Source organism: Salpingoeca rosetta (assembly GCF_000188695.1).
Source record: "Salpingoeca rosetta unplaced genomic scaffold supercont1.4, whole genome shotgun sequence".
Lineage (NCBI taxonomy): Eukaryota > Choanoflagellata > Craspedida > Salpingoecidae > Salpingoeca > Salpingoeca rosetta.
This window is the reverse complement of record NW_004754930.1, coordinates 705,528-718,056: the sequence shown is the minus strand read 5'-3', so window position 1 is coordinate 718,056 and position 12,529 is coordinate 705,528. Positions and strand designations below refer to the sequence as shown.

Genomic DNA, 12,529 nt, shown 5'->3' with positions numbered 1-12,529 from the left:
ACGACGACGACGACGTACGTGTGTGTGTGTGTGTGTGTGTGTGTGTGTGTGTGTGTGTGTGTGTGTGTGTGTGTGTGTGTGTGTGTGTGTGTGTGTGTGTGTGTGTTTGGGGGGAGGAGTGGTGGAGAAGAAGGAGGTTGTGAGCGTGTGTGTGTGTGATTTTTGTTTTGAAAGACACACAAGGCAAGCTAGCAGGCATGTGTAACGCAACCAGAAGCGCAGAAGCGGTGTGAAAGCGTAAACGAATGGACAACAGCTGTGACCCAAGTTGTTGCATCAGGGGAGAGGTGCAACTGAGCGATTTGCGTTCAATCATACCAGTGCTGCAGTCCTCTGCGTAGTACTGCCATGGCGTGAAGGTGTTGCCGTTGTCGACAGAACGCTCAATGACCATGGTGCGGGGAACGCGCGAGGCAAACGTGACGGAGAAATACCCTCCAAGCCACTTGAACCGATCCTCGCTCGAAGCCGTGCCCTGCCATTGTGAAAGAAAGGGGAACGGAAGCACAGGTTGTGGGTGAGTGAGCTGAGTGAGGCTGTGAACGGTCGCATGGACAAACTGGCGAAGCTGTGGGGAATACGCAAAGTTCAAGAGCTCACGGGCACGGTACAACCACCAGGATGCAACAAACACAAGCACAATGTGACAAGCGTCGTGATGACAAAACCACACACACGCACACACACACACACACACACACACGCACGCACGCACGCACGCACACACACACATATATATATATATATATATATATACCATCACATATACACACACGCATGTGCAGGCGTACGTCGCAAGTTGGGTCGAGGTTCACGTCGATGGTGACAAATTGGTCGCCCGGCTCGGACCACCAGGCCGAGGTGATGTCGTCATTGGGGTCTTCAAGGGACTCTTGCAACGTCACTTCCTCGCAACGAACGACGTCGCAGCTGAACGTGCTCATCGCGACACGGCCACCTGGCAAAGCAAGCAAGCAAAGCGAGTTGGGCAGTGGTGGTGTGGAAGACCGGACGATAAGAAACAGTGATAACTCGCAGCAGGGGGGTGTTCGACATGCATGCAGGCACGCTGCAGGTAAACTCGAGGTAGTCGACATAAGGTTGGCTGGCGCTCACTGATGCCATGGTGGTGGTGCTTTGGGAAATGAGCGAGCACGATTGACATCTTGGTGCACGATTTACCTTGTGCGGTGCAGAGAAAGTCATTGCCAGTGCAAGTGCTGTTGACCTCGGCAGTGAGGTCAACGCAGTGATCTGGACAAGAGATTGTAGCCATGAGATGACATGACGTGAGGTAATTGAAAGGGAGGTGGTGCGTGAGGTTTGGAAGAGGCACGCGTGCTGCATGTCGTGTGGACAGGGGGGCACACAAAAAGTGCTCACGCGCACAAAAAGTGCTCAGATGAACACATTCACGCAAACACGACAATCACACACACACACACATTCACGCAAACACGACAATCACACACACACACACACACGCAAACACGACAATCACACACACACACACACACACACACACACACACACACACACACACACACACACACACACACACACACACACACACACACGTGCACACACACGTTGTTCCGGGATGGGGTCGATGCAGATGGTGGCATGGGCAGTGTTCTGGGTCGACAACAGCACGAGGAGCATGGAACTCATCACAAGGTGCCACGGTAGCACGCGTGAGCGTGCCGCCATCCTCATCATGACAGCCAGCAAGCAGGTCAGACGGATGCGTGGATGCGTGGATGGACGTGGATGCGTGGATGGACGTGGATGCGTGGATGGACGTGGATGGGAAGCTGAGGAGGGTGGGGAAGTGCGCTTTCCTCTGCCGTTCACTGATATCTCTTTTTGCGCGCTGCTGCTGCTTCTTCACTTTTTGTTATTTTGTGGAAAGTTGGCAATATTTCCATGGAATGTTCCTTGCATTGGTTGCTTGCAAGCACAACACAACACACACGACACCCCTCACACCCACTGAACCGCACCCCATCCAACCAACCCACCGCCTCCTCCCATTTCGACAAGCAAGCAAGCAAGCAAGGCTTTGTGTCAGTCACATCAACAACACAACATCATACACGACTGCACTCCTCGCCCATCTGCTTTCCTTTCCTTAGATTGTGTGCGTGAGCCCCTGCTTGCTTGTGTCTTTGTTCCTGTTCTTGCTTTCTGTTCTTTCTGTTCAAAACCACACACACACACACACACGTTCGTCGATCGTCATGGTCGGAAGGCAACGCAGCGTCGTTGTGGCAGCCACCGCTGCTGTGGCTGTGCTTGTTGTTGTGGCGTCCGTCCTCGGCTGCGGCGTGCACGCGCAGCAACTCATGCATCCATGCACGGAACCAGCGTGCACGGATGACCCAGCTTCCACCTGTGATGAAGCGTACCAGGGCGCCCTCAGCAGCATCGAAACAACGCAGGCCTCCATCGAACAGCCCGCGCAGCACCTGCTCAGCCTGTCTGGCGGAACCACGGATGCAAGCGCGTTCCAAAGCCAGGCATCCCAGGTCAGCGCAGAGGCAAGCACCCTCCAGTCACAGACATCCACCACCCTGGGCGCCCTTGACGCGGACGCCCTCGCAGCCTCCACGCAAGCCGCAGTCTCCACCCACACAGACGTCTCTGTTGCCGCTGCGTCCCTGGAGGCCGCAGCATCAGAGCTCTCCACCACCGTCTCCTCAACCAGTTCCCAGCTCACGGGTCTCAACACCCTCTTCTCCTCCACCTCTGCCGACGTCAGCGCCAACACGGCCGGCCTCTGCCCGACCAACCTGCCGCCAGCAGACAACTACCACTTCTCCGGCGACATTGACGCCGCTGCCGGCGGGTACGGCTCCTTCCAGATGGAAACCGGCGCTCTCCAGAACGACATGCTCATCACCTTTCAGGTGCAAGAGGGAGACACGCTGGGTATCATGCTGGCCACAAGCTCCAGCGTCGCGCCCACAACCCCGCCCCAGGACGGCTTCGTGCTCGCCGCGACCGATGACCAAGTCCTCTTCCGCCTCACATGTGACGGCACAACAACGGAGGTCGCCACGGCTTTTCAGGCAAACGCCTCCGTCCTGCACACCATCCACGTGGTGCGCGATGAGGCGGGCATCCTGCTCCGCATCGATGGTACTGCAACGTCCACCGCCGTGCCCAGCTGCCGCCTCAATGTCCCGGGCATCGTGCATGTGGGCACCCCGAGCCCCATTGTGATCCGCGGGCAGCCCCTCCCATCTGCCAGCGCATGCATCCGCACCATCAGCATTGACGGCGTGCTCATCGTGCAGAAGGGCCGCGCCTCCACCTCCTCCACCTCGGACGCCGAGTGCAGCCGCACAATCTCGGACGTGTTTGTGCTCCTGGACACGTCAACCTCGCTGCCCACCAACTCGCCCTCCACCCTGCGCTCGTTTCTGGCCAAGTCCATCAGCCCGCTCCTCTCCTCCACTGCGCTCAACGCGCGCGTGGCCCTGGCCCAGTTTGCGGGCCCAGGCAGCTTCAGCCTCATCAGCCCGTTCACTGCCGACAACGCCACCCTCTTTGCCAACTTTGACGCCAACTACCAGCAGCAGGCGGGCCTCTCCTACATTGGCACCGCGCTGCGCCGCACGGCGGAGGAGTTTAGCATGAACTCGCAGGGCTCCAACCGCCTCCTCCTCGTCCTGACAGACGGCCGCACCACCGCCGACGACGTCGTCAACGTGCCCGTGGGCATCGAGGCGCTGCAGCAGCTTGGCGTCGTCACCATCGCCCTGGGCATCGGCTCCAGCATCAACATGCCCACGCTGCTCGACATCGCAGGCGGCATTGAGGCAAACGTGCAGATTGTCGGCGACGAGGCCGGCCTGGTGAACGTCAACCGCGACTTCATCGAGGACATTTGCGTCACCACCATCCCGCGCCTGGCACTGTTTGAGCAGGTGGCCATCAACAACTGCACCCAGCTCGGCTGCGCAGACTACGTGGCGCACTCTGCGCTGCTGCCGGACGTGCAGACGTTTGTTGTGGCCGAGAATGAGCGCGTGAAGGCTGCGCTGCTTGACGAGGCCCGCGCTGCGAGTGATCGCATCTCGTCCATTGGTGACTGGCTCACGGCCGCCGTGTCGCGTGCACAGTCTGCATCGGCGCGCATCGACGCGTACTCGGCCTACATCGCCTCCATGGACTACAGCGACGCCGTGGACGCGGTGTCCTCGCAAATTTCGCGCCACAGCGCGGAGACGGATGCGCTGTCCACCCTGGCCTCCGCTTTGGAGGCCACCGCCACCCAGGAGGCTTCCGCTGCAGAAACAGCGGCAGATATGATGGACACGACGCTGTCCCGCCTGCGCGAGGCGCTCACGGGCTTGACCGGCATTGACATTGACGCAAGCCTGCTCTTGACGCAAGTTCTGGCCAAGCAGTCGGAGGCAACAGCCGCCGTGAACAGCGCCAACTCTCAGCTCTCGCTCGCCTCTTCCCTGCAGCAAACGGTGGTCTCGCTTGATGGCCAGCTGTCTGTGATGAACGAGGAGCTTGCCTCTCAGCTGGTGACCCAGCACAGCTCGCTCGAGGCCGCCGTGTCTGCAGCCCTGGAATACAGCCTCCCCGTGAGTGTGGGCGAGTTTCGGAGGCGCGTGTCCCAGCTGCGCGAGTGCCTCACCACCAAGGTGGACCTGCGCCAGGAACTGAGCTTGGAGGCGAACGAGTTGGTGGCAGAGCACTCGCAACAGGTGCGGGTTGCAAACTCGCTTGAGGCCGCCGTTTCCGCGGACACGTCGTTGTATTCGCAGCTGTCGTCTGAGCTGGACAGCGTGCAGAGCGGGCTGTCGAGTGAGGCAGATGCGGCTGCTTCCATCGAGGGACGCTTGGCCGAGGAAACCTCTGGCGTCCAAGTCATGTCCACCACCACATCCGAGCTGACGTCCCGGCAGGCAGCGGTGACAGCACGCCACGCCGATGCAGCGGAGCTAACATCGCAGCTTGAACTCGATATTGCCAGCACACAGTCCGTTGCGTCCTCCGCCTCAGGTACACGGGGACCTTTGAAGGCGCGGGGGGGGGAGGAACATGCTTGACTGCATGTTGTGTTCGTGTTTGTGTGTGCGTGCGTGTGTGTGTGTCTGTGTGTGTGTGTGTTGCATGTGTGTGTGTGTGTTGCATGTGTGTGTGCGTGTGTTGCATGTGTGTGTGTGTGTGTGTGCGTGTATGTGTGTGTGTGCGCGTGTATGTGACACCGTTCGTCTGCACTTGATTTGCTTGGCGTTACAATACTGTGATACATTAACCAGCGTCCATCGTTTGCCTCCCCTCCCCCTCTTTTCTTTTTTTTTTTTTTTCCTTGTGCATGCACACACACAAACACACAGATGTAACGGATGCGGCAGTTGAATGCTACGACGCAGCGAGCACGATCATCAGCAACACGCAGGCAACGGGGTCCAACCTTCGCCAGGCACTGAATGCCGTGAACAGCGAAGCGGCATCCGCCTCCATCGAGCTTGCAGGCACGCTGTCCTCGCAACTGGATGCCCTTGCGAGCAACACGGCAGAGCAGCTTGCCCTTGCTTCACAGCACGAGTTCCAGGCCACGTCCCTTATGACCAGAGAGCAGCAGGCGCGTGGAGCAGCTGATGCTCTATCCACCCTTGCCGACACCATCGCGCCAGAGTGCTTTGAGGACCTTTAATCAGTGCGTGTTTGTGTGTGTGTGTGTGTTTGTGTGTGTGTGTGTGTGTGTTTGTGTTGTGTGTGCGTGTGTGTGGGTGGGTGTCTGCCTGCGTCTTTGTGTGTTGTTTATGCTTGTGTGCGTGTTGAATTCTCCTCAATGTGTCGTACTCCTGCACGTGTTGTTGTAATGTAACCTCTCTGTTTCGTGTGCTTGTGTATGATATTTGAAGCCTCCTCTTCTTCACGTGTCATTTTTTGCTTTTCTTTCGTCTTTTGCCGTTCATCAACACTCGTGGCTGGTTGCTGTTTGTATTCTGTGGTGGAGAGTGGGTGTTGCGTGGGTGTGAGTGTCAGTGCATCTTCTTTCCGTTGTCCATGAGCCATACAGACTCGTATGTGCTGTGGTGTTTATCAGGAATGAAGCGCTGTTGGCTGTGTGGTTGAGTGCAACAAAAGAACGGCACACGTGCAATGCAAGCAGCACTGGGGCCGTGCTCGAAGCAAAAACAAAGCAGAGGGAGGGGACGGTGCCAGCGCTCAGTTGTTGACGCGCGCCATGGGGGCGTTGATCGGGGAGACGCGGTAGTAGGCCGACTCCCGGAAGGACTTGACTTCCTCGTGCTCGAGGAACGCCTGCAGGTACGCGTGCAGGTTGGGGAACTTGCCCGTGCAGCCTGTGCATGCGTGTTGTGTTGCGTTGTGTTGTGTTGTGTTGTGTTGTGTTGTGTTGTGTTGTGTTGTGTTGTGTGCATGAATGTGTGTGTGTGTGAATGAATATGTGTGTTTGAGGTTTCGAGCATGGCGACTGGTCTCATTGAAAGCAGGCAAACAAACGCCATGTCACACGCACGCACGCACACACACACACACACACACACACACACACACACACACACACACACACACACACACACACACACACACACACACACACACACACACACACACACACACACACATGCGCATGCGTACCTCGATGTTCTCAAAGTCCTTCTCGCCGCAGGCCCAGAGCATCATACGTGGGCTGGCGCCAAGGCCGCGGATGCCCCAGTATCCCATCGTAAAGCGTGGCATGGTGGTGTGCAGGTGGTGTTCAGTGGTGTTCAGTGGTGTGTGGAGTGGTTGGTGTGTGTGTGTGTCAGTGGAACTGCGAGATTTATTTCTCGCGCCTACTTCCTTCTTCTTTGCTGACACGTGTTAGGTGGAAGGATTGAATTGAAGATGGGATCGTGTCGTGCGTGACAGCTGGTGACTTTGCTCGCGTGTCGGTGTGTGTATTGGAGAGGAACAATCAAGCAAGTCGACGAATGCGATCGAGTATGCGAGCAGGAAAGAAGGTTGAACGAAACATAAAGAGCAGCAATGAGACAAAAGGGACTGAAAGAAAGGGAGGAAAGAGAGGAAAGCAAAACACGCATTGACACGAGCAGCCATGCAGCGATGCAAAAGCAAGGCAAGGCAAGGCTGGGCTTGTGAGCGCTTAGAGGCTGAGCACAAGCTGCTTCAGCTTGGGGTAGTTCGGCGTGCCAAGGCCTGTGGTGGACGGGACATACACACAAACAATGGGTGGGGGTGCGTGAGAACAGCGCTGTTGGCAAGCACAACTGCGACACGAGCAAGGAACAGCAACACGAAACAACATCAAGACACCAGCACGTGTCGCACGCGGGCACACCTGTGACGGGATCCCAGCCCTCAATGGCGGTGAAACCGTAGATGCCCGAGCCTGCGTACGCACACACAAGTGGTCCAAAAAGAACGCAACGAACGAATTCAATGAATGGACGAGCAGAATGGATGGATGGAATGGACCAATCAATGGACCAGTGGAATGGAGGTCACGCGGCGATCCAGTTGTCATGTGGAGCCACACCATGTATGTGTGTGTGTGTGTGTGTGTGTGTGTGTGTGTGTGTGTGTGTGTTGCGGCGCAACTCACCGCGGTTGGTGCCCTTGGTCATGTCGTTGAAGACCTCGGGGTGGGCGTAGAAGAGTGGGTTGAGCCAGCCGAGCGGAGACTTGCCCTGGGTCAGGCGCTGTTTCATGTACACAAAACGCCACATCCAGACACGCGCCAGCAAAATCAGTGAGAATACCACCAATGCATCATTGCATTATCACGTGCAAGCAAACACGCACACGCACACGCACACGCACACGCACACGCACACGCACACGCACACACGCATGCGCGCACAAGTTCACACACTCACAAACAAACAACAAAACGAACGGCCAAAACCAAGCAAAGATAGATAGGGGCATACCACGTCGTTGAGGAGGGCGACGACACCGGCAACGGTTGGGCACGAGGCGGAGGTGCCGGACACGCCCTGTGTGATGCCGTTCACGACAACCTGGAAGTTGACGCCTTGCGCAGACACATCAGGGTAGCCGCAGCCCTGTGTACACACAAGCAAGTGAGAAGGAAGGAGAATGTGCATCGGCGTGTGTGGGTACATGAGTGAGTGTGAGGGCACGTGAGTGAGTGAGTGTGTGTGTGTGTGTGTGTGTGTGTGTGTGTGTGTGAGTGAGTGTGTGTGTGTGTGTGAGTGGGTGGGTGAGTGGGTGTATCGTGATAGTACAAGGTCACAAGCGTGCTCGAGGAACAGTGATATCAGCCCTGACGAGCGCTGCGTGCAAATAAAACGTGGCGTGACGCTGCAAGCGAATAAACGTACGGCATTGTCGTAGAGGTGGCTGGGAGGAAGGTTGGAGCTCTTGCTGAAGAAGTTGGACACAGCCGTGTTCTGGTAGGTGCAGCTGCATGCACAAACAGCCACCAACATTCACAAACAATCAACACAAGTCAGTCATGCAACTCAGTCAAGGACGACCATGCATGCATACACAAACGTGCACGCAACCAAGGATGCAATCTTGACTGCCAAACACATTGACGCATGACCATGTGGCGACAGCTGACTTACTCCTGGGAGCGGGTGAAGTACTTGGAGAGGCAGAAGCCGCCGCCGCTGAAGGAGGTGCCGGTGTCCTCCCTGGCCGTTCATCAATGCACCGCGCAAAATACACGTGAGTCCACAACGCTGGCGGGGTGGCGAAAGGTGGCACTAGACCACCTACGAACATACACACATGCGAGCACAAGCGTATGCAAGAACGCACGATCCATCGAAGTTGAGCTGGGTGGCGCCAACGCCCGTGATTGCGGGGAGGGATGCGGGGAAGTCGGGGCGGAACTCGCGGTCGACGGCTGGTGGTGATGGTGGTGGTGATGGTGGCGTGGTGATGACGCGCAATGAGGGGAGGCGAGGAAATTCACAAACGCACACATGTGCAGACAAAGACACACACACACACACACACACACACACACACACACACACACACACACACACACACACACACACACACACACACAACACACATCACAATGTGCGCGTGTGCACGTGTGAACATACATTGGCGGGAGTAGACGCCAGAGTCGCCAGAGGCAAAGAGGATGCTCTTGCCGAGCGTGCCGAGCTTGGCCACCTCCGTGTTGAAGCGGGTCGGGTACGAGTCGTCAAAGGAGCTGACAATGGTCTCAATGTCCTCGCCGTAGCTGACAGACCACACCATCGCAGAGTACGGGTCCGCGGCAACATCCTGGCTCCACGCAAGCAGGTCAAACTCGTTGCCCTTCTGCACAAAGAAGTCTGTGGTTGGTGGTGGTTGATGTTGTAGTTCGTGTGGTTGATGTCATTGGTGGTGGCGTGGCAAGTGCACATAGAGAGAAACATTCAGTTTGGGGGGGGGTTGAATGTGTTTGAGGGAGAAACGTGCAATTCATTCTACGATACACAGAGCTTGTTGCGCGTGAGCACGTGTGTATGAGTATGGTGTAACAGGACGACAATAAAAACAACAACAGCAACGATAAGACCACAACAAGTGACAGTGGCCGTGCAGACCTGTTGGGATGAGGGAGCCTGTGACCATGATGTACTGCACGTCAAGGTTGGCCTCAGTGTGCCCAATCACCGTCTGCCCATCCCCAGTGATGTTGCGCACAGTCTGAACGCATACACGTGTGTTGCAATGTCGATGTAAGTTTGTGGCAAGTGTGTGTGTGCGTGCGTGCGTGTTTGTGTGTGTTTGTGTGTGGTTGTGAGAGTGGGACATGTGTGTGTGTTGCAACACCAATGTGTGCAACGTTGGAGAAAGCACGCCAATGCCATGCATCATATTATTCCCCTGCCATTGTTCAGCACCTGCTTGGGGAGGTTGAACTCTTGGATGAACTTTGCGAGGTCGCTGACGCTGTAACCCTGGTGCTGGAACTCGGCCAGACCCTGAGAGCTGCTGGAGCTGCCAGAGTACTGCTCGTTGATGCCTGCATGCACGCACGCCCAGTTAGCATGGGTTGGAAGCGAGCACACGTGAGAGGCACGGCCATGCAACTTGAGCAAGAACAGCAGTAGCCAGAAAAAAATACATCGAACAACAGCAATATGGAAACTTGGCGTGTTTGTGCACGGATACACGCGCGCACACACACACATACAAACACACACGCACACACGCACACATGCATACACACGCGCACATGCATACAGATGCAAATACACACGCACACACGCACACACAAGCACACGCGCGTCATGCACCAGCGGCGCAATTCCTGTTTCATGCCATGACTCACCGTAGAGGGAGCGGAGGACGGATGGGGTGACCTTGCCAGCCTGGGGTGCCATGCCGTTGCTGCCCACGTGCGACACGTGTGCGCGGGTGACGGGGAAGGCATGCAGACCAAAGATGGTGTCGACATCGGCGGCGATGTGTGCGGGGAGGGACCAGGGCTCTGTTGCACGGACGATGGTAAAGTTTGCGTCGGTGTGGAAGAAGGTCTGGAGGTCGAGGGAGAGGAGCGACTCAACAGCAGCGGCAGATGCACGCACAGTCAGGATATCGCCGCACCAGTTGGGCGTCACAGCTGTCAAACAAGGCGCGACAACGATGATGATCAAGATCGTGACAGGGATGAGAGGAAGTGTATAATTGTGTGTGTGTGTGTGTGTGTGTGTGTGTGCGTGTTCAGTTGTGATGGCATGGTTTCAGTAACCATGTCAGATCATCTGAAGCATACGAACATGCGCAAACACACGCGTACACACGCGTACACACGCGCGCGCGCGTCACAGCACCTGTGATGCCGGCGTCGCTGAGCCAGGTGGTGACGCGCTTGACGGCGCCATCGACGGGCTTGGAGTGCTGCTTGAGCTCTTCGCGGGTCCAGTGGTTGCCGTACTCCGGGGAGGCAGGGTCGGACACCTCATACAGCTTGTTGACAATGGCGGTCGGGTTGGCGTGCGCCAGGGCGATGTGGAACTTGACGGTGCCAGCGGCGTCACCGACAACCTTCCAACCTGCAACCCGCAGAGCGAGAGAGAAAGGGGGAGAAAGCGAGAGAGATGGGACGATCAGGTGTGAGAGTCGATGGAGAGGGGTGGGCAAGTCACGACCAAAGCTGAAAACTCAAACAACGCGCAACACACGTGGATACGTGCATATTCACACACACGCACACACACACACACACACGCACACACACACGCACACACACACACACACACACACACACAACACACACACACACACACACGTTGTGCTCACCGGAGTCGGTTGAGTACGCGGGGGCTGCGGAGGCGGCGACGGCAAGCGTGGCCACCAGCGCGAGGGCTGCGGAGATCTTCATGGTCCTGCAATGCGATCCACAGGGAATGAGAGTGGTGCGACGAGTTGTTGGCGAAGACGGGCAAAGAGGAGCAGACAAGGTTGAACAAGGGCGTAGTTGGTGCGTGAACTGGGTGGTTGGTTGGTGGCTTGAGCGTAGTGGATGCGTTGGATAAATGAACCAGACACAACAAGCGGTTCACTGGCAACTGTCGGACTAACTGCAAGAAAAAACACGCCAAGCTGCACAAACACCTGAGCGAACAAGGAGAGTCCACGTGCACGGAGCAGCCAGTGAACAGGGAAGAAGAAGGGGTGAGAGATCAGAGACGCACTGTTATGGCATTCTCACCTTGTGCGATCGCAGAAGCAAGGTTCTGGAGGAGAAGGGTGTGTTCAGTGAAGCCTGGGGGTGTTGTTATTACCAAGGAGAATGCAACTGATTCCGATTGATGCCAGAGTGATGTGGGGAGGTTGGGGTGTGTGGGTGGTGGGCAAACGTGAGTTGGATCGAAAAGTAGGGTGGAAAAGTTGGAGGAGATGGATGGATGCTGGGATGTTGTTCTGTTTTTCTGGAGGAAACCAAACAGAATGTGTGCGTTTGACATGAGACGGGTGGCGTGGGGGGAAAACTGGAGGAGGATCAGTGCAGACGAGAGGGAGGGAACACTGATCCCTCTTGTCTGCACAACCACCAGCCAACCAACGAACACTGTCTCCAGAACCTATTCAAACGCCACTCCTGGCATGGACAGGAAGGAAGCAGCACAGCAAGCAGGGGGTGCAGCAAGCAGGCACTACCACTCACATGTCTGCTGCTGTGCAGGCGAGAGAGGAAATGTGTGAGCGCAAACAACAAAAAAACAGGCCATCGCATATGTGACTACTAATTTTGGTGTTCAGGACAGCACCGACAGACCGACCACACGACACGATGGCGAAGATTGTGAGCAGGTTCTCCATGTACATCCCGGCTGCAGCTGCAGCGCCGGCACCGCCGCTTGGCCCTGCCCTCGGCCAGGTTGGCGTTGTATTGTGTGTGTGTGTGTGTGTGTGTGTGTGTGTGTGTGTGTGTGTGTGTGTGTGTGTGTGTGTGTGTGTGTGTGTGTGTGTGTGTGTGTGTGTGTGTGTGTGGTGGTGGTGGTGGTGGTGGTGTGTGTGTGTGTGTGTGTGTGTGTGTGTGTGTGTGTGT

General features: G+C 56.5%; 5 protein-coding genes across 5 annotated transcripts in view; 2 read left to right on the top strand and 3 right to left on the bottom strand.

Annotated features, from left to right (window-relative positions):
- The window catches only part of PTSG_11695 (uncharacterized protein), a 14,820-nt gene extending 13,112 nt beyond the window's left edge, over positions 1–1,708 (bottom strand). The window contains exons 1-4 of the mRNA XM_004997149.1: positions 1,590–1,708; positions 1,183–1,254; positions 792–958; positions 319–475 (exon numbers count right to left, since the gene is read on the bottom strand). Coding sequence (XP_004997206.1) covers positions 319–475; positions 792–958; positions 1,183–1,254; positions 1,590–1,671 — 478 coding nt within the window. The 5' untranslated portion in view covers positions 1,672–1,708. The remainder of the gene's footprint in view (positions 1–318; positions 476–791; positions 959–1,182; positions 1,255–1,589) is intronic.
- A 231-nt stretch (positions 1,709–1,939) lies between these two features.
- Positions 1,940–6,061, top strand: PTSG_01232 (uncharacterized protein). The gene is made up of 2 exons (XM_004997148.1): positions 1,940–5,022; positions 5,361–6,061. The coding sequence occupies exons 1-2, from the start codon at positions 2,241–2,243 to the stop codon at positions 5,678–5,680; spliced, it is 3,102 nt and encodes a 1,033-aa protein (XP_004997205.1). The 5' UTR covers positions 1,940–2,240; the 3' UTR covers positions 5,681–6,061.
- Positions 6,062–6,198: 137 nt separating this feature from the next.
- PTSG_01231 (uncharacterized protein) lies at positions 6,199–6,735 on the bottom strand (the record flags this gene model as incomplete). The annotated part of the gene is made up of 2 exons (XM_004997147.1): positions 6,199–6,294; positions 6,634–6,735. 2 exons carry the CDS (start codon positions 6,733–6,735, stop codon positions 6,199–6,201), a joined length of 198 nt encoding a protein of 65 aa, XP_004997204.1.
- A 184-nt stretch (positions 6,736–6,919) lies between these two features.
- PTSG_01230 (uncharacterized protein) lies at positions 6,920–12,204 on the bottom strand. Its single transcript, XM_004997146.1, has 15 exons — positions 12,146–12,204; positions 11,690–11,776; positions 11,278–11,363; positions 10,809–11,030; positions 10,307–10,597; positions 9,876–9,997; positions 9,576–9,678; positions 9,084–9,320; positions 8,788–8,875; positions 8,592–8,660; positions 8,343–8,424; positions 7,929–8,063; positions 7,601–7,697; positions 7,337–7,387; positions 6,920–7,194 (listed from the first exon to the last, which is right to left on the bottom strand). The coding sequence occupies exons 3-15, from the start codon at positions 11,357–11,359 to the stop codon at positions 7,142–7,144; spliced, it is 1,632 nt and encodes a 543-aa protein (XP_004997203.1). The 5' UTR covers positions 11,360–11,363; positions 11,690–11,776; positions 12,146–12,204; the 3' UTR covers positions 6,920–7,141.
- Positions 12,205–12,229: 25 nt separating this feature from the next.
- Positions 12,230–12,529, top strand: part of PTSG_01229 (39S ribosomal protein L11) — a 3,337-nt gene continuing 3,037 nt past the window's right edge. The window contains exon 1 of the mRNA XM_004997145.1: positions 12,230–12,358. Coding sequence (XP_004997202.1) covers positions 12,272–12,358 — 87 coding nt within the window. The 5' untranslated portion in view covers positions 12,230–12,271. The remainder of the gene's footprint in view (positions 12,359–12,529) is intronic.

Coding starts and splice junctions, on each gene's coding strand:
- PTSG_01230 (XM_004997146.1), bottom strand. CDS start 11,359: ATGAAGATCTCCGCAGCCCTCGCGCTGGTGGCCACGCTTGCCGTCGCC. Junction 8,661..8,787: donor CAGCTCAACTTCGATGGATC/GTGCGTTCTTGC, acceptor ATGAACGGCCAG/GGAGGACACCGGCACCTCCT. Junction 8,064..8,342: donor GCCACCTCTACGACAATGCC/GTACGTTTATTC, acceptor GTGTGTACACAG/GGCTGCGGCTACCCTGATGT.
- PTSG_01232 (XM_004997148.1), top strand. CDS start 2,241: ATGGTCGGAAGGCAACGCAGCGTCGTTGTGGCAGCCACCGCTGCTGTG. Junction 5,023..5,360: donor CGTTGCGTCCTCCGCCTCAG/GTACACGGGGAC, acceptor ACAAACACACAG/ATGTAACGGATGCGGCAGTT.